This window comes from Spodoptera frugiperda, chromosome 25 (assembly GCF_023101765.2).
Source record: "Spodoptera frugiperda isolate SF20-4 chromosome 25, AGI-APGP_CSIRO_Sfru_2.0, whole genome shotgun sequence".
In the NCBI taxonomy this organism is placed as follows: domain Eukaryota; kingdom Metazoa; phylum Arthropoda; class Insecta; order Lepidoptera; family Noctuidae; genus Spodoptera; species Spodoptera frugiperda.
In genome coordinates, this window is record NC_064236.1 from 8453780 (window position 1) to 8475768 (window position 21989).

General features: G+C 37.1%; 1 protein-coding gene across 1 annotated transcript; it reads left to right on the plus strand.

The window, feature by feature from the left end:
* Positions 1-207: 207 nt before the first annotated feature.
* Positions 208-20867, plus strand: LOC118266704 (sterol regulatory element-binding protein cleavage-activating protein). Its single transcript, XM_035580207.2, has 22 exons — positions 208-642; positions 717-838; positions 936-1043; positions 1671-1779; positions 3249-3435; positions 5665-5810; positions 7984-9156; positions 9774-9982; positions 10524-10680; positions 11089-11182; positions 11554-11714; positions 12693-12766; positions 13248-13285; positions 13959-14092; positions 14252-14648; positions 15135-15327; positions 15793-15906; positions 16324-16433; positions 17414-17561; positions 18015-18160; positions 18584-18704; positions 19121-20867. Exons 1-22 carry the CDS (start codon positions 524-526, stop codon positions 19252-19254), a joined length of 4194 nt encoding a protein of 1397 aa, XP_035436100.2. The 5' UTR covers positions 208-523; the 3' UTR covers positions 19255-20867.
* Positions 20868-21989: the final 1122 nt, after the last annotated feature.

Here is a 21989-nt window from a genome sequence, read left to right on the forward strand (position 1 = left end):
ATTGAAAAAATTTTCGCTATAAAGTCAATTGCAAACTACTACATTTTTATCAGTATCCACATTATTTCACCAATTATAAAATTCATTATCTTTAAAATCTCCTGTATTGGAAAGATAATTTTTAACAATGCGATAAGACAATCCGATTAGACGAGTATCCGAACAATTTTTAGTCTGTGGTATTATGAGTCACTGTCAAAGTTACCAGTGATGCTGTCATTATGTCAAAATTGCGTGGTTGAGTTGCTTTGGTTGATGTAATACTTAATAATTTGTTCTACTACTGAGAAGCCAGAGTCTACAGTGTACATAGCGGCATGCTCGTGCATGATGCGAAATACCATAGCATTCGTGACTATCACTACTGCACACGCTATCGGCCGCACTAAATGCGCCTCTGGTAACATAATCGTGTATAAACAACGTTTTGAAATTTGCAAGTGACGTGAATACTCGTGCGATGGTGTCTTGAGATTAGTAAACGGAATTTCCCAGACGGTTAACGAGATATAGACTGTCAACAATGGCTGGATCCACGCTGCCCGAGAGGGTAGCTCAGATTTATTATACTTACGGATTATTTTGTTCGTCTTATCCTATTACAGCAATCACATTGGCATTATCTGTTTTGCTGCTGTGCTGGTGAGTGGAAACTTTAGTCAGACTTGTTCAAGACATGTGTAAATAGGAGACTATAGTGTTATGTTTATTTGCAGTTACCCTCTACTAAATGTACCGCTTCCTGGAAACAAACCAACGGTTGTAACATTGCCGCTTCATGGTGTTGACATTTATGATCTCACGAGTTCTGACTGCAGCCAAAGCAAATGCTCTGAAGGTATGTAATTTACTTGGAATGTGTTATTCACAATCTGTTTTATAAACAGTTTAAACAGTTATGTAAATGTTAAAATATTTATTCATACAATTTACAGAGAGACCTTCACATTTGGAAATCCTTTACAATGAAACACAGAAGCTTCCTTATATTTGGGCAAAGGACAAACCTCTACTATATGTACAGCAAATCATTATGAAAATAGGTAATACTTTATGAATAATATTAATGTAACAAAAAACTATGCTAGCAACTTCTGAAGTGCTTAAAAAGTATTTAGAACAATATTTTACCACAAATTGATTGTTATCATGAACATTTAATTACCATGTGTTTATTCTCTACACTTTGTTTACCTTAATTAATACAATTAATTAAGGACTTCGTAACATACCTAACTGTTAAAAATAGGTATGTCATGAACCAAGGGTACCTCTGTAAACTCCTATAGGGATGAAAAACCATGTTATTATGTTATACTCATGTTTCCTGTTTCATAATGAAATATTTAAAATTATGTGTGAAACTAATCTTTTACTAGCTATTTTCCTCATTTTTTTCCTACTATAGCGATTCTAAAGATTTTTATAACATTTTAACAAATTTAGCATTGACTAATGTATCTAGTATTACTGTTTACACCTTATGAATCACATGGAAAACATTGCATTCAATAACATCACAACCGTGAACCCAGGAATAGAAATACCGAGACCTTGAATGACATTACCATGCATCCTATCAATCATTATGCAGTTACAAATGTCAATCTTAATTTAAATCCCTACACTACTGTTGTAGAGCAAATAAAAAATGTACACTTTTCTTCAAGGTGTATCTCCGTGGAACAACAATTTAAAGATGTGGGATGCATTCCGAGCACCTTTGCAAGAAGTTTTTCGATTGCTAGAAACTATACGGAACCATGAAGATCCAGAAACGTGAGTCTTTTCTGTACAATTGTTTATTTTTTAAGCAAAACTTTTTTTAGCTACGTCTTTAACTTTATTTCTAGCATAAGTCTTTTTTATAGTAAAGAATGTTGTTGTCGCATTGCACAGCCAAGCTGCCAAGCTATTTGTGTTAATAACTCCATGAAACAAATCTTATGCAAATAAATTAAGTTCTGCTTTGCTGTTAAAGTAATGGAAATTATGTTTGCTACTTTTCAATATGTAATCTGTATCATGTAAGCGATTGTATGTTTGCTATTGGTTATTTAAGATTTACCTATCAAGTACAAACTTGCTCAAACCTAATTACGTTTGTTACCCATAATTAGCTCGGCATTGCATCATTAATTACCTAGACCAAGTCATTTATTTAGTCAAATAGTCAACTATCATATATAAATATTGTGAACTTTAATATGTTTGCTAAGCGTAAACCTGGAAAATGGCTGAGCCAGTTTTATTATGACTTATTCAAGAATAAGCGACAAAAAAAAAAATATTGTTAAGACATTTACTTTTTTTTTAAATAGTTTTGCTACATCTAATTATAATAAATTCTTATAAAAATACTTAGTTTTTGCTGTATCTATAGACGAATGAATGCACTGCATACTGTTTGATTTCTATGCGAATTATAATTAATTAGCTATTTATGCAGAACTGCGATTTTATGCGTCACTTGCGATTTTGAATAATATCTTACATTCGAATTTTGTTCAACGTTTTGAAGTAAAATACGAAAATATTTGAAAGTTTAAAATTATGATGTTAGTTTAAATTAATGACTTTATATTTCTGCCAAGTTTCTTAATACTGTGTTTAAAATGGTATTCTTGATGACTTGGCTTAAGAAAGATATACATTTTGCATTTTATTAGCAATACAATTTTCGAAAATGTAGTTATATCTAAAATTTAAATTTCTCCCTGTATTGATTATTCAATATGCACAGATATAGAAAAAATGCTTACAAAGATATTTAAAATACATTATATAGTGATTAGCTTAATAGGTACCTACTTCTTAAATTAAATTGCTGAGCTAGTGACATTGACTGTGCTGAGTGGCATTAGAAAATGTTAATATTAGCTACTTGTCTAATGTCTATCTATCGTAATAATTAGTTTTAACGAAAAATTTTATGATTTACTTACTATTTTCTAATTGTATCTCTCAATTTCCAAATAAAGTATCTAATATTGTGTTTATTAAGAGCAAATACATCACAGAAATTTACTAATGTTATAAATGCGGAAGTTTGTGTGTATCTTTGTTACTCAATCACTTCAAAACGGCTGAAATGATCGTGATATCATTTGAAACAGCGGTAGATTATGATCTAGAGTAACACATATGCTAGTTCTACACCGTAGGAATGCGGGCGAAGCTGCTGTTAGAAGCAGCTAGTGTCAAAATACATGGACTTTGTTCATAAAATTATGCCTTATTTGTTTTAGAAAGAGTACACTACTCCAGCATTGTTATCAAATCGGGGGTATCAAGCGACGCGATAGCAAAGCGAGTATGGAGCGGGTACTGCCGGAATATAGCTGCTTGCTGCTATCTCCGGCAAACCTATGGCAACAGAATCTACAGTCGTTTTCCCTGGATGCTAATATCATCAACACTGTCTATAATTATCAGGTAAATATTCAAGAGACTGATTGCCGTGTCGAGTTGTAGTGTGACTAACTATGAAGGGGTATCGGGTTCGATTCCCGAGTCAGGTAATCGACACGTGGCAAAGGATATAATAACTTACATGGGAGCTTTAGACTCATACCATAACTGATAAAGATTGAGCTTCACAATGGTGTCACAATGTGTGTATGTGCACCTCTGTCCATCCCTTTGGAGATCAGAAGGTGTGGCATTTAAAAATTTAACAAAAACTACAAAAGGAAATTACCTCTGTACGCTTTATTTGCACAACCCACCTTGAAATAGAGCATACTTAAAGCTGAGAGTTGTGCGTAATATGTAGGGTATAAGCAACCTTTCATGGGAAATTCATGTAGACAAAACCACGGGTAAAAGCAAGTACTAAATAGTTAGATTCAAGGTTCCTTTCGTCACAAGTCCTATTCTATTGTACGAGAGAACTATTATTCGTAATCTCCTCAAGGTGATGCAGCTGACGATGATTGTGGGCAAATTGCCCTCAACGGAATCATCGAGACTGTTCTACACGTGTGTACCTCGTTGACGAGTTAGGAGTTAGATATTTCTCGATCTTACACCGTATTCAATTACCTAGGACCTAGGTGTATGGTGTAGATAGGTACATGTTAGTACTTCTGGAGGTTTACGAGTGTTGCTATCTTTCTGATTTGTCTGAACATGATTATGAGAGTTTTAAGGCAGAAAAGTAAGGCAATTAACAATTTAATTTGATTCTTAATTTGATCAGATTAAGGAGCAATAAACCAAATTCAAATACAACAATATAGAATGAAAAAGGAAAGCGCTAGAGTAACCACTATTATGCTTTCATGTTTATTGATATTGAAATCGGAACACTTCTTTATTAATATTGCCTGTGACAATACACTGCAGGATTCCATCTACATAAGATGGTTTGCCGTAATGTCCCAGTATGCCAAAGGTTTCGACCGTTGGAAATCGCAGTTTAAAAACGTAAAGTTTATCATAGAGTTCTCACTGCATCACCTAAAGGTTGGCTAGCAAGAATGCCTATGGTATTAAGCCCGCCCTTATACATTAAAGTTGAATAAATACATATAAAAAAAAAATAGAATGCTGCTGCCGCTGCTCTTCCGAATGTGTATTCCCTTAGTCAGCTCTAACTACATTAGCACGCGGTATAACTTTCACTGGTACAAAATATTCATTTAAGTAAGGACCAAGACCTTTACATTCCAGTATCGTTGTGTAAAGTATTCCTAAAATGAGGAAATATTTGGGTGCAAATAAGGTTATCATTGTTGTACTTTGGTACTACTTAGGTACTTGTAACTTGTGAAGTTGTGGTACACTCGGCGTCACAAAAATCGCACCTCTTGGAAAATTGTAAGTTTAAAACATGTCCCGCCAGTAACGAATACATTACACCTTATTAATATTGGTATCAATTGAAAGTACGTTTAACGACCTTTAAATTAACAACAGTTAGAATTCCTAAACACAACAGATCTCATCAGCACGTATTGTTAAAAAAATGTTGTCAAAATATTCATAATGGGATAACATTCCTCAAGAGACTGTTGTCACATTAATTCGTCCGTGAGAGAAAGCATGGAAGCAGTCATCGGGGCTAGGGAGGGTAACACTAGGTTTTAAGTTGTTTTAAGGACGTATTTGTTGTAATTATTGCTGATAAAATAAAATGTAACTTTTTAATCATTGGAATAAAAAACCAAATCCATTGATTTATTCTTAAACTTAAATGAATTGCCTTTCCAATGATACCTTACAGTCATATGTCTGCCATTGATTAATAGGGTTAAAATGACTATGAAGGGAACTTTTAAAGAGGTGCGATTTTTGTGACGCCGAGTGTATAAAGATGTGGTTCGTAAAAGGTGTATGGACATCATTCAGTCATATTCGGGCAGGAGTCACAAGAAATAGTTTGTACAGTTTAAACATACCTAACTGCATAAGCTCTTACTTTCTCTTTTTATTGAATGTGATGTATGTGTGTGGTAAATCGATAGCGCATTTATTTACAATCATATACGTTAATACACATTAAAATAGACTCGACACAACAATTTGTAGAACACACAATAAATAATTGTTCCGTGCAAGAATGTACGCTGCACATTGCGCAGTAGCCGGTTTACCAGCCATTGCGCCAACCGTGTAATCATAACAAACATGTTTAGAAAACAAAATGGATGTCAATTTCAGAATCTTCAGAAAGCCAAAGTGTCAATAGCAGAAATGGCGTTCGGTATGCAACTCCGAGAGACTGGCATTAAAAGGTATCCGTTAAGAGCCCGACCACGAGTATTGCAGTATGCCGTCACTATATTCTACCAGCAACCGGACCAAAGGTAAAAAAATACATATATGTTTTATATATTGACCCCTTTTCGAGGTGTGTCTAAAGGCGGGTACAGACTGCTGCAACGCAACATGCAATGCAACACGAAACGAGCATTGCATCAGTGTAGACGCGGGGCGCGCACAACGTGCGCACGAACCGCGCATGTACCTACTCACATCTGTTTCCGAGATGCGCGCGAACGGATCGCTCAGTCTGCAAAAGAACACGCAAAGGAATGGATCGTGACGACCAATTGCGGGCTCTGATGATAGTCAGTGCTTCATTATTAATAGTGAATCATGTGATAAAACGCAGAAGACATCGACGTTGGTGGCGTACAGAGTTGTATAGTCAGAGAGCTGGTGCAAAACTAATGGTAAAAACGTAAATGTAACCGCCTCCTCCGCCGCAGTAGCGTCGTCTTGTTCCATGTTCGCGCGCGTCTAGCCGTACACACCACACAACCTGTCCACACTGACGCTCCGCGCATACTGCGCGCCTCTTTGTGTTCGGGGAAAAAACCGACAAATTTCGGGTCGCTACGCGCAAGAGTTGCAACAATCTGTTCGTGCGCGTAGTAGACGCGGTTCGTGCGCGCAAGGCGTCTACACTATGGGAATTCTGTTACTTTACATGATACATTGCAGCAATGTGGACGTCAAATTCTTGCATTGCATGTTGCATTACATGTTACATTGCACCAATGTGTACCCGGCTTTAAGAAATTTTCATCCGTATCGTAGACATAAAACCTACTTTTTCGTTCATATAACACCCAGAACCAGTTGACTGCACGGTTGGCGCGGTGGCTGGGTAACCGGCTGCCGTGCAACGTGTAGCGGGTTCGATTCCCGCACGGAGCAACTCTTTGTGTGATCCACAAATTGTTGTTTCGGGTCTGGGTGTCATGTGCATGTGAAATTGTATGTTTGTAAACGCACCCACGCCACAGGAGAAAATCCTAATGTGGGGCAACGTTTTTTTTTTAAAAGAAAAAAAAAGAACCGGGGCAGAGCAATATATTGTAGATCATAATATACCTACAGTTGTTTCGTGTGGACATCGAACCCACGTGCAATCGATGAATAAGCTACCTTTTCATTAGATACATTATTTATGATCGTCGTCAAAAAATGCACTCATAATTTTAAATATTTTTTTGGGGTCAATGTACCCATGCAAATGATCTACCTACACATTATTATGCAAAAAATTCGTCGTCAAATTTCATAACTACTTACGCACAAGAACGCTAGTTTTTATAATTCACAGTTGTCAGTGTCATAGCTGTTTCTTTTTTTATAATTTATTTATGCAGTATTGTCCCAAAGATATTTAGCAATGATCTTTGAGTTAGAGGGAAACCGTCTAATAACGAGTAAAGTGTAATAACTTCCCTAATATTAATTTTCCTTCATAAATAGGTATTCTTTTCAGTCTTAAGATTATTCAGTCATTTCTGCATCAGTCCGTAACCAGTGTCACACAGTTATTGAAAATTACATCTATGTAATAATAATAAAATAAAAATCGTCACGTCTTTTATCTCCGAAAGGTAGGCAGAGGTGCACTCTATAGCACGTAATTCATACACCCACTATTCGCTGTTAATAAGTCCCAAGTAATAGGGGTTGAGCATGAGCATATTACCATATACCGAACACATTTCCAGACTCCGTACTACTATGAAAAATATTCCAATAACGGAATAAATCCCAGTAACACTTTGCCGCACGTGACGTCGACGAGACAGTCTATATAAAAAAAAAACCAAAAACCGAACAAACCCCAGCGACGCAGGAAACGAACCCGAACCCTAAACCCCTTTGCCGTCGCACATAGTACATGCGACTACTTTGCCAACGAAGCGGTCTATACAATAAACGTAACACAAAAAGTTACTCAATTCAGTTTTGGTTACACAATTACTTATCTAAACAATCTTAATGTTATATTACTCGTAATATTCGTATCTATTTTTAAATAATCGCTACACACGAGTGCACCGTAACAATTTGTATATTAAACAATTCTATTTATAACTGGACAAATGGCTGGACTGGTTTTCGTGATTATCTACTCGTTACATACGTCTTATCATTGAACAATTAATTGTTATTAGGTATTTTTGAAAGTTAGTTATTACGCACTGTTCTAAGATGATAATGTTTTACTTTCAGATACATTCAATCGTTAACAAAAAAGTTGAAAGAAATATACCCGCTATATCAAGAGATGCCGTACACTCACGTGAACGAGTTTACTCTCGTCTACTATCCAGGACAGTTCAACTATAGAGAACTAGTTCCTTTGACTATAACATTTGTGGGACTGTTTCTCTACGTCTACTTCTCCGTTAGAAAAATAGAATTCATTCGATCTAAATTAGGCCTTGCCGCTTGTTCTGTCCTCACGATCGGTGGAAGTCTGGCCATGTCAATGGGCATTTGTCTTTACTTCGGATTCTCACTGAGTTTGCAAGGCAAAGAGATATTCCCCTACTTAGTGATTATCGTTGGTCTCGAAAATGTTTTAGTTCTGACTAAGAGCGTTACATCCACTGACTCGCGCCTCGACGTGAAGATCCGACTCGCTCAAGGTCTCAGTAAGGAAGGCTGGTCCATTACAAAGAATTTGCTAACTGAAATCACCATACTTACTGTTAGTTTCTTTACATTTGTTCCATTTATCCAAGAGTTTTCCATATTCATGATAGTCAGCTTAATATCTGATTTTTTCATTCAAATGGCATTTTTTGCTACTATACTCGGAATCGATGTTCACCGAATGGAATATTTTAAAGATCAAAATAACAAGTTGCATCTAAAGGAATATTTTAATGCAAATAACGCTCTAAATTGGAGATTCAGTAAGAATTACGTTGAAGAAAATAGTTTTTCGCCCCAAAGAATGACAAAGTCGAAATCACATCCGAGATTGAATGGCCTGGCTCACAACAGTCCGACAGATGTCGTAGCTAAAAGGAATTCCAGTCCGGGCCACCAGGACCACAGAGTTCCGAAACGAATCCGCCTGGTGAACATGTGGGCCAGGACGCGGTTCTTTCAACGCGCCTTCATGGTCTGGATGTTGGTGTGGATCTCGATGATAGTGTACAACTCCGGCGTCGTTGACTACTTCATCAGCAATATCGAGAAAACTGAAGCTGAAGTAAACAGGAGGAATTATGAGAAGAACGAGCCAAAGCAATCGGCATTCGTGTTCTACAACAGCAGCGATAGAAATCCTCTGGTGTTCCCGCCGATGCTAGATATCGACTCGGAAAAGAACGTAGTGGATGCAAATGACACTATTATGCTAAAACATTCACCACACTCGCGGCCGTGGTCGAGGTGAGAGCAAATTAATACATTATGTAGATATTACAGCAACGCATACATATTACTGTGCTCTTAAAGTCAATAAAGTTTCATAAGTCGAAACTTGTTATGTAGTCACTTTTTACATTTGTATATACGACGATTAAATGTGTTGGCGTAAACAAATATGCGCATGTCGTTAGACTGGTGACTGGTCTTGAGAACATAATAATATGTCTATCGCAATTATATCTAAATACAAGGGAACATGTTTGTCTAATATTCAACTATTACTAGTAAATAGACACTTATCTCGTTTCTGAAACTAATAACTGACATATTATGAATGAATCAGCGTTTCAATCATGCACCAATTATGATATTAAATGCTGTGATTGATCGTTAACCTTTTGGTCTTGCAAGTCAAGCACATGACATGTGGGTTGAGAATAAATTAGTTACAAGTCTGTAGTGATGTGGACTAGAGTTAAAAAAGTGCGACCAGCTACCGGGAAATCAGTTGTATCCTCTACATAATCCGCCTGTAAAACAGATCTACTATAGCAAGCTTGTTAAAGCCCATTCCTACATATTGTTATTGTTCTGAAGTGATCTGTGTGACGATGTGTAGTGATGAGTATATTCTGTAGGCTGTCTTCGCATCACTGGTCGGCGGTGTTATCTCACTATAACGAGTCGGTTGCTGGGCGGCATGTGGCGGTGTTACCTCCATTATTGGTGAGCCAACGCGTGGCTCCTGAACTGGCGGCTGGAGTACGGAACCCTGATGAAAGGGATCCACCGCCGCTGCGCTGGCAAGCTCTTGCAGCTGCGCTAGACCCCATCGATATGCTGCCAGGTAAACTTTACTTTCTTTACTTCAAATACTACCTATATTCAGTTCCATCAACATAATGCCAAATGGATTCATCTCTATGGGAGCCATTTTTTAAAATAATAATCCTTAATAATAAAATTGTTAAATAAAAATTAAATTAAATGAAAAGAAGTTTATGAATGACACAATACACAATTTTCATATAAATCTTCTGCCAAACTGCATAGCAATTAAGTTAGATATTTCAAAAAAATATTAACACAAACCATAGATTGGCTCGAAGACTTTGTAAAATTCAATTTGGATAAATATGAAGAAAGCGAACCTTTGTATAATGTCTTCACCAGAAGAATATGTTACATGAGTCCAAGAGTCAGAATTCCGACAAACTCATGATTCATGTTAGTCACACCATTTACAACAGAACTGTCACAAAAAGAGATAAAAACAATAATAATATATTACCTACATTAATTAATACTTAGGGGAAATTTATGAGACATAAACTCACGTCTCATAAATTTCCTCCTGCATCTAATATTTCCTGTTTTCCTGTGTTTAGAGTTCGAGATAATGGAAGGTAAAAGCCAGCCTCACGCGTGGGGCAAGGGCTCGGACCTGCCAATATATCCCACCACACCGATGGAGATCCTTCTGTTGGCCATCCTCTGCACGATCAGTGTCGCCGTCATCGCGTACATGATGGTCGTGCTTTACCGGTAAATATTGTTCTTTCTTTGCCTATAACTGTGTGAAAATGAGTATTTTCTATTTATAAACATGATGCCTAAGTAATAGATTATCAAATCGATACTGATAAAAAGTCATTAACATTGGAAAGACCTAACCTACTTTGGTTATGGTCGAAGTTTTGCAAAATCAGTCACAGAATTCAGGAATATAGTTATTCCTTCTTTCAAAGAAACCTGTATGATTTTAATATTTATAACTTCATTATTATTAAATAAATATAACAAAAATAATATTGACTACCACTTGCGTCATCTGGTGTCGTAGTTGTGAACTAATGATGTATGTAGATCTATGAATTGTTTAACTCCTGATGTATAATCTATAATAAAAGTCAGTTGATTGCAAACCGCCTATATCGTTTGATTAATTAACAGATGCGTGTGTTCTCGACATTACGCTGAGTGGCGAGCTTCGTGGAGTGATGATGATGAGTATCGGAAGATTGTGGCGAAACAACCTGCAGTACAGGTAAGGTTATGAGTCCCATTTAATGAGGTGCGAGCCCATTAAAATAATGTATTTAGCCTGGCGTAACCGTACAGGACCGTGATTAGGAAGTGTTATTCGTTTTGCAACTCTTTTTGACTCCTCAGGTGTCGCAAGCGTCCATGTACGACATTTTTTTATTACTTTTTTATGAAACACGCCGGTAATCGAGCAGACCTATTACCTGATGGTAAGCAATCACCGCCGCCCATGAACACTTGAAACACCAGAGGCGTTACAAGTGCGTTACCGGCTTTTTGGGAGTTAGGAATTTAAGGGTTGTTGTTCATTCATTTAATTAATTTGCAGTTGCAAAGTTATACAGTTGTTACATATAACTGGTTTGTTTCTAGTTGGTAATGGAAGCCGTCCCATTAGTCGTAGCTGGCCACAGTCAGGAGGTGGAGTGTTTGGTGACAGATGGAGAGAAGGTCGTCAGCTCCTGTCTGCAAGGAAACATCAAAGTGTGGGACTCACAGAACGGAGAGATTCTCACTAATATAGACCGTGGCGCGTGAGTAGCATTTTATTCTTACTTTAGGAGATCATTCTTACTTTAAGAGAGAGAGAGAGAGAGAAGTCGTTGTAACGTAGAAAATCACCAATGTATCGTCTAAGTCATTCGTCTCTGATCACATTTCGATCGTTATCTATTAAGACCTGTATAAGGTAGCTGCGGACTACCTAGCGGGTTTACAGGGGCTCCGGTTCGAAAAGCAGGAGTAAGAACAGGGTGGTTTTTAGTCAGTGAGAGTCTGACACTCCCTCTCGCATCGCCTAAGGCGAGAGAAGCCATTAGATGATTTTTCCCAAAAAAAAAGATAGTGGGATGTTCTATAAAAATTTTATACTACTTCTTCGCTAGTCGAAAAACTAGGCTTAGCGACTAGTCATAGAGCGGTTCTCACAACCATTCCGATAGTAATTATCTTGAGTTCTGTCTGCCACTTATCACACTAATTAATTTAACATGTCACCTGTCTTATCCGCCTTGAAATCTTATCTAATGACTAATTTTCGTTCCTGTTATTTAGTTTAGTTGACATTATCTTTTTTTGATAACATTTAATTGCTTTTGAAGTTCAAGTTCTCTGTAATGTCATTGTCGAATTATTTTAGAATTGTCCATTTTAAGAAACATCGGTGAATGACCAAATTACAGATTACTTATATCATTGCATCGTCAACTTTTAATGGTCAGAGGGCTTAGTACGAGTTTGTTTTACGATGAACGAGATCGAAACGAGAGCACGTTCGGCTGTTTGATTGGCCGGTGCGAATAAACCAACCAATCAGAGTGCCGAACGCGTTCTGATTTCGATCTCGTTCAACGTAAAATAAACTCATACTAAGGGTACTGGTCCTTTTGATCTTATCATTATTAGTCGCGCATCTGACGGCAATTGGTACAATAACGACAATAATTTCAAGGAAAACGATATATTATTACTTTATTACCTACAAGTTATTTAAAGGAACGTTTACATTTCAGCTTCTTCAAACTCCAGAAAGACCTATATGAAAAAGTATCGAAAAAACATAATTTGACGTACGAAGCAACTAAAGGTAAACACTCATTGTTTTTATAACACAACAACATTACATTTGTTGTAAAATTGCTCATTCAATAACGCAACGTCCTGCTTGAGCGATGTAGAAGTGAACGCGAAGCGGTGCGGTGACACGCGAATTCAACGCGATGCGGTGTGACGCGGTGGCTGAATCCTACGTGCATGTGAATCGTTTTGTTTCTGTTTTCGACATTATAAACCAAAACGTCACGGCACCGCGTCCAGTTCAAGCGAAAATATCAAGCCAATTGATCGCGTTCGCGCCGCGTCGCACCGAGCCTCTTCACATCCCCGTGCGGTTGGTGACGTAGGCTACGTCAATAGAGTTTGCGTTCGCGCCGCATCGCACCGTATCGCCTTTGCGTCTAGATGACTCACGTAGGACGTTGTGTAAGCAAAGTCGCAATTACAATCGCACTTGTGATATACAATTCCATAAAATAAGCTGAAGTAATAACAAGTTATTTTTGTTTTAGTAAATCACAATCCGGAACTGTTACCGAGAAATACAGAGGTAAGTACTCTGCAAAGCAACTACCGTTAAATTATTAACTGCTTACAAAAGACAAAGCCCAAAAATGTGTGGAGCACAAATCCAGAATCGATTAAAATCATTTATGTGTAGCAAGGTACAATATAAATATACTCGTAGTCATCGTATCGTCACGGGTTTTATCCCCGAAGGCTTCGGCAGAGGTGCACATTGCAGCCGCTGTACAATGTACATCCACTTCACCATCTATATAATAATGTAATAGGGGGTGAGCCTATTGCCATATACTGGGCACAATTACAGACTTCGAGCAGGCTGAGCAATCAAAAATAAGGCCCAGCAATACTTGGCCTTCGCGCCCTTCTACTTATATAAAAATTGTAATATTATGCTGCATGCTACTGGCCAGTTCGGTTATGGTTTTAGCCAGAACTAATAGCGTACTAATAGTAATATAGTCGTAAATATTTACGACCTCTTTTTTATGATCATTATATTGTTCATCAATTATTTTAAACGACGCCCTGCTATTTTGGGCTTTCTCCTTTATCTAAATAAATTTAGGAATTGTGGCACTGCCTGCATACCAGTCAATAGTACTTAAGTATGCATATTTTTACTTTTCTCATTTTCTTATAAAATCGTAGTACTTACTATTATTTAAGAGTAACAAAATGTTTTTGTTCTCCCACAGAATGTACATAGGCTACGTAAAGGGTTGAGCAGTTACTTGAGTGGCCTGCGGTTCAGGCCGGCGGGGCCGCGGGACTCGCCGCACCATCTCTCCACCGCCGAGACCACTAAATATGATTTCGCCAAAAATTACAGGTATTTATCTCTTTTGAATTTCACTATTACTGCTTTGTATTGAGTAGCTTCAGTATTCCGGAGATGAATAATGTACTATGTTTAATTTTCCTTAAGTATTTACAAGAATAGTTTATAATAATATACCCAGTCATATTAACCAATATTTTGTACTTACAGAAACTTATACTGCGGCGACCAACAAGAAGATTTATATAATTGTTACGAGGCTAAAGAAAATGTGGATACTAGTAATTTAAATATAAGTAATCAAGATATAATGAACAGTAGTGTTAAGAGTCGTGATAATAGTGATGAGAACATATTCGTGTTTGATTCAAGTGAACAATCTGTAAATAGTTTACGTAATAAGTCTAATAATAAGTCGACATTAAGTGATAGTGGGCCCACAGCAGAGGACGATAAGAGTGAGGACGTAGTGAGTAATCTGGATTGGAGAGGGAAGGCGATCAAAGAATCTCCTGTGTGGTGTATGGACTTTTGTAACGATCTTATCATACTCGGCTGTGCTGACGGCCGGCTCGAGTTTTGGGAGGCCAGTTCTGGGAAGCTCATGGTATGTTTACTCTCTTTTAGGTTCTTATTTTTTTTTTATTTCGTCACGTCCTTTATCCCCGAAGTGTTAGCCAGAGGTGCATATTATTGCACGAAATGCCACTGTATAATGTACACCCACTTTTCACAATTTATATTGTAAGTCCCCATGTACGTAATACATAGGTGGTGAACCTATCGCCATATACCGGGCTTGGTTTTTATTTCTCCTATTCTTTTCACTAATTAGTTTTTGGGGTCAGCTCTGAGTATAATTCAGATTCGACTGTATGTTATTATTTTATATGCAACGACTGCCATTTAGCTTTTAGCAAATACTCCTATACAAATCTTCAGACGTTTACAAACACAACGAAAATGAATTATCTAAACAGAAACACCTATACATGAGATTTCCACAAAGCACATTTTTCTTTTCATTCTTATATGTTAAAGATATGTTGATTCTAAGTACAAGTGTGTCTTTATACGTAAATATGTGTCGCAGTGCGTATGGTGGAGTATAGAAGCTCGAGGGGGGTGTAACTCTGCGGGCGCGACGCACGTGCGTGCGCTGGCGGGGGCGCGGCGCGTCTGCGTGGCGTCGCTGGCCGGCCACCTCACGCTACTGCGCCTCGACGCCTACAACGCAGCCTCCGGCGCACACGTCGACTGGCAGTTCAGCACCGCACATCGACGAAGTTAGTATTAAACTATTACCTTTTAATGACAATATGATTTCACCAAATATTCTTATTTAAATTTCCCTAAAATAGGAGCGAACGTGCATATAGGCAGTTGTAGCCTCATCTAGTTATTTAAGAGATTGGCGTGTAAAAGAGTTACATTGTGACCTATTTGCAAAATAAATATCATTTAGCCTGTATGCACCTTTGCTCGCATTTTAGCATGACTAATTATACGTTTAAATTGATCAATTACATAAAGCATCATTTATTAATTTATCACTAGAATCGAACCTGAAAACGAGACAACGCAATGCTAGCGCGGCGTTTGCACGGTGTCTGCGCAAGTTTTAAAATTCAATTTGGCCTGCCTGTGTTTCTAAACTAGTCTTTGGATTGATTGATTGGATAGGCCTATTTCTAAATACAGAATGAAAAAAATATAGTTAATTTAATTTAATGTGAATTGAATATGTTTAGCGCACAAACGCACGGGATCTGCCGGTTCCCTCAGAGTGGGATACGCGCCCGAGGGCGAGTCCACGCGCTCAAGGATGAGCTTCTCCTACGAGACAGATCTCAGCGACGGAGAAGGTAATGTTTTATTATTTACTAACAAACCAGGTGATTTCGCCACCAATGATGTTCCCTGTTTTCCTGCTTTACTCTTAAAATATTTCCTAAATTTTCTTTGCTATAAACCTCACGAAGCCTGAGACCTTTCCAACGAATGCAATATCGTGGAAATCGGTCCGTGCGTTCTGGAGATATAGCGTCAGGAAGGAAAACCCGACTTAATTTTATATTATTTCTTACAATGAAACAATACATATGAATACAATATAAACTGAAGATGATGTATGATAAGATCCATCGTAGATTAAAGTTTGTTATTTATACGACATACGAAAGGCCTCTATTTATTAATATTGTTTCAATAACACAGCTCATGTTAACCTACTAGCAAACATATTGAAATCACACTTAATATAGAGTACACAAACATTACAGAGGTGGTGTGTGTGCGGATAGCTCAGTGCCGGCCGCACCAGCAGCCCATCACAGAGATGCACTGCGAGGGAGGACGCATCGTCACGGGCGGACAGGATCATGTACTCAAGGTAACATACTATACAACTAGGGCTGATGCTTAATCCGGAGCTGCGGACTACCTAGCGGGTTTACCGGGGCTCCGGCTCGACAAGCAGGAGAAGGAACGGGGTGGTTTTTAGTCAGTAAGAGTCTGACACTCCCTCTCGCTTTGCCCTGGCGAGAGAAGTCATTGGATGATTATCCCCCCTGAAAAAAAAAAACATTCTGTACAACTATATTTAAAACTAACTGACCCGGCAACCTTCGTACCACCTCAATTTTTTTTCTCACGTTTTAAACCCCTTCCTGGACTTCCATAAATGATCCAAGACCAAAATTAGCCAAATCTGTCCAGCCCTTCTCAAGTTTTAGCGAGACTAACGAACAGCAATTGATTTTTATATATAGAGATGATGGGTTCCAATTTTACAAAATACGCGTGATTAGCTGGACTGATTTCGGTAATTAATTTATTGTCGTTTAAAGGAAAGGTTTTTACGGCAGAACTATTTGGAAAATTCACCTCAAAAATAGAGAAATTCCTACACTATAGATGCTGACGCGGGCCGCAAGTTAGGTTTGCTGTACAAAAACCTAACTTGCAACAACAGGCAGTCTACATATAACTAATACTTATATGTTACTTAGAAAGAATGAAAGCTGTCGACGACGCCTGCATTCGTCAAATGGATTTCTAGGCCTTATTTTAATTCCTCAATAGAACATTTTCGCAGCATCATGTTATGTGATCCTTGTGTATCTAATATCCCACGGCGAGTAACTGGAACGCGACTGCCAAACGATTATTTTAGGCTATTATTAGAACTTGTGACGGGATATTTACCAGGTTTATTCACTTTAATAAGTTTCCGATATTTCGGCACTGTTGCAAGCGCCATGATAACGGATTAACAGTTATTTAAAAAAAAATCTTTTAGGTATTATGGGAGTAAAAAAATAATCCATTTTCGAGGATTAAGTACATATGTTATGTTGTATTATTCTGCAGGTATTCTCGAGTGCGGACTTGAACCCGTTGTTCACGTTGCACGGTCACTGCGGGCCCATCACCAGCTGCTTCATCGACCACGCCACCCCGACTATCGCAGGGAGCGGCTCGCAGGACGGGCTACTATGCGTCTGGGACCTGCACACCGGTATGTAAAGCACAGATTATTTGAGATATAAGTAAAAATGTTGTAATAACTTTTTAGCGTGCAACCTCTTTACATTTTGTCTCAACCAATCTCTATTTAGAAACGCATTTTTTACACACACCAATAGTTGTAGAGAATGACGAAGGAGATTGGGTTAATTCATTCTAATTGCGTAACTTTAGCTATCGTAAAAACTCGTAAAATCTAAATTAGGCTATAACTGTCTCATTTTTAGAACAAAAACTTCATCTCAAAGTCCTCTTCGTCAAAGCTGTTTTTCGATTCCATAACTATTCACACATATTTCCAGTATAAAGTCGACTTTGTATGTAAAAAAATGTGTTTGTAAAATCATCTAACAACACAATGTCTGTTTTTATAAATAATATAGAAATATAGAATACTCTTTCTGCGATACAATAACAGTGAATATTAACCTTTTTAAAATTCTAGGTGCATGCCTGTACAGTATGCAGGCTCATGACGGTGCAGTGACGTCATTAGCATACACCGCCTCCTACGTAGTGTCAGCGGGTGCAGACGAACGCCTATGTATCTGGGATCGATTCCAGGGGCATATGCTCAACTCTATACATATAGTAAGTGTCTTTTATATTTATAACTGTCTTTGCAGCATGACCGCTCCAGTTATAGCAAGATCTGTGTACCCTTAGTATGAGTTTGCATTATGTTGAACGAAACGAAACGAGCGTGTTCGGCGTTCTGATTGGCCAGCACGAATGTACTAACCAATCAGAGCACCAAACGTGTTCTCGTTTCGATATCGTTAAACGTAAAGCAAACTCGTACTAAAGGTACACTAAGTAAGGCAAAGTATTATAGATGTTTACGAAAATCGTATGCCGCATTTTGCTGTAGCTTAGTCAAGCGCTAATTAAGTGTTACGATTAATTTGTGCACCATTTTCTAAAGGAACACCTGTAGAGAATGAATTTCTCAATAGCAAAAAAATACCTTTATCAAATTATTACTAAACGTATAACACGAATGTTTGTTTCCAGGGTCTTAACTACATGAGTCGTATGTTGCCGCTAACGCACACGATGCTGGTGATGGGAGATCGCAGCGGACTGACCGCGTACGATCTCAGCAGTGGGGACGTCATTCGACGAGTACTTCTAGGTAATACACCCGATAAATGTATTTATCTATAATAACGGATTTTACATTCTATAGCCCAGATATGTGTATGTACGAACAAATAAACAGTTATACAAATTGTATATTACCTTAATGGCTAGTCCAGGGTGCCTGTTTTTCACGTACAGTAAAACTCTCACCAGCGAAGACTCGAAGACGTTTTTTATCAAAGCAGCTAGATATAATTATATTATACATAATTTTGCTGCCATAGTTGTAAATTTTACAAGACATTTACTATGCAAAAGATACAAGGTTGCGGTAAAACTATTGAAAGGAAGTTTTTTTTTATTGGTTCAGTAATTAAAATATTTAAACTGAACCAATTTCATATCATTCAACACTTATAAACTATAATATTTATGTATCTAATGGATATACACAATGTATTGTTCCAGGCCAAAGTGACGGTTGTATCTTCGTGCGACAGATACTACCTTTGAAGGATGCTATAGTCTGCGACTACGCGAATCAGCTGCGCATCGTTCGCTTCCCCCTAGTATCTAGATTATGCGACATGAAGAACGAATAGTAATGTAAGCTATGTACACATAGTTGGCACATTGCTCGTGGAAACATACATCCATAGTTATATGTTGAGGCTAAAGGTGCGTACAGATTCACGGCTAACATCAACGATCTCGATCCAAAATCTTTGTGAAGAACGATTTTTAACAGAAATCATACAACAGACGTCAATAATCGATTATAGATCGATTAATCGATTATTGATATCTGTTGTATTAAAGATTTTGAATTGAAATCGATTATGGAATTCGGTCTTTAGTAACAAAAATTACTCATATTTTCACATTATCTAAGATTATTTTCCTGCAGCAACGTGTATAACAATACTGCATTCGAGTAACAATGTTATATTGTTATTACAATGTTGTGTAACATAACGTCCATTAGACATGCATAGAATATTTTGTAATGTTTCATAACATTCAGTGTCCACAATACCGAAATATGTTATTAATATGTAAGTTAAAGGTATAATCTGTAGGCACCTTGGCCTTATATCTATGCGATACAGCAACGATAGACTTGACAGTGTCTTACTAACTTCCATATACATTATCTTGTAGTTATTCAACAAATTGAAGCACAGCATTCATTTATGGTTAAACATTGTTCAGAAAATTCTAATGAAAAGTATATTTTGATCGGTTATTTTAATGCTTAGTATATTCTAATGTATAATTCCATTTGTCGAGAAATGCATTAATTATCTAATTCGTCATTCTCTTAAATGTTGTAATCTACTTTTTAACCATGGAAACTAATCTATTAAAAAAGATAATACCTACATAATTAACGTCTTTCAAAAATATTCCTATATTAGTATGACAATATGGACAGAATGGTAATTGTTTCCGATATATATTTACTTCTGCGTTAAAGATGAGCCTCTAATGACAATAATTATAGTCTGATGAAATACACGTTGTTAAGAAAAAGTCAATTTTCCATCAGTCTTTGAATAAAATTGTCAACTTTAGTCTGTTATACTGCAATCTGCAAAACACGGCCTATGAGACGGTTATTTAGACATATTATTATGTCCGAAATACTAAGTTCTATCTTTAAACGTCCACATTCTTTGTTATAGTCTATAACTAAACGAAATATTTGAAATGTACAACATTAAAACAAATATTGAAATGTAATAAGACGTGTCCTCAATCAAGAATAAATTGTTTCCACTTTTAAATCTATCAGAGTATCCAAACGTAATGATACTCTCGTTAATTACATAATTTAATTTTAGTCTAAGTTTTCGTATTTTTCTAGCCTAAGAGAAATAAGTATGATTTTGACGTAAAATAAGTTCTCGCAATTTCGTACAAAATTCATTGAAACGTTTAGTTTTGGCATTTTGAAAATTTATTTAATTTGGCTAGCTTGGGTACTTCCTTGCTGTCCAACCTTATTGTTATGTGGAGTCGTAGAGTCAGGTTTATTTCTTATGATGTTGAGGTAAGCTTTATTTGTGCATGTGAGGAAATAATGTTGAAACCTTTTAAATAACTATTTATTGTTTACAATTTAGATCATATACAGTTTATTCAAAACTGTTACTAAAGGCTGTTTTGATATCAATACATATTTATTTAATAAAAACTTATATTTTGTGTAAACTTTACTGTATTTTTTCTTACTCTACCTCACTAGAATTTTAATCATATAAAAATGGTTCTAAAGAACAACCTGTAGAATAAGCATTGCATCTTTCAGATGTATGCCTATCAACTTGCATAAAGTTGACTCCCCCCTGATGCGGTAAACAGTTTGACATCAGTCACATGAAAACCTTAAAGCATGATAATATCCCCCGCCTCCTTCCTCCCCTAATCTCATAATCACGCCCAGGCAAATGGTTAGCGTCCTCCTTGCAGGTGGAGTGACAATTTCGGAAATGACTGCAGATGATAGAATGCGACAATGCAGAAGCACGAAGCTCTGTTTCCATCAGTCGACAGAAATAGTGTAGGTAATAAGAGTAACTCTGAATCGACCAAGACATAAAAATAACAATAGATACTTTCATCATTGCTCCTTCTTATTGCAGTCGCTTAAAAGCGCAGGTGGTCAAGGAATGGTTAAACAAAGAGCAAAAAGATTACCTACGCATAATAATATTTAAAATTAGGTATTACAAAGCATTCATTTGATACATATACACATTATAGGTAGGTATGTAGGTACGTATTTGTCCGGTGCGTCCAGGATGCGACGCTGCGCGGCGGTCGCATCTCAAGATGACATGCGCTGCGCTGCCCCACCCTGTTCCGAGCATCTAATCAATACATTCGCACGCAAATTTGCCTGCGGCGGATGGACTCGACGTAGTGCGCCTGTGTCAATTTATGACTTGAGACAACAAGAGCATACAGGAGGGAGACGACAGATTGTAATCTATATGCATTTCACTCTTAAGGGTTCCCAACTTAAAAATTTACCCGGTATGGTGGGACTTTAATTTGTTTCGTTTATTTATTTATTTACGAAACTTCTAAACTGAAATGAGTATCTACTTTAAAATCGTAGGTATTTTCTACCAGTTGAACCTTTGAATAATCTAGAAAAGTATTAAGTTTTAACGGCGGATACAAGTAGCAAGCAACCAATCGACAAAGAACATCCAATCCAAACCTTTCAAACATTTTATAATTATATTATGTACCTTATGAAGTAAATTCAAATAATTATAATATTGGCACATAATATCCACATACAGACTGTATTTACAATTCATAATAT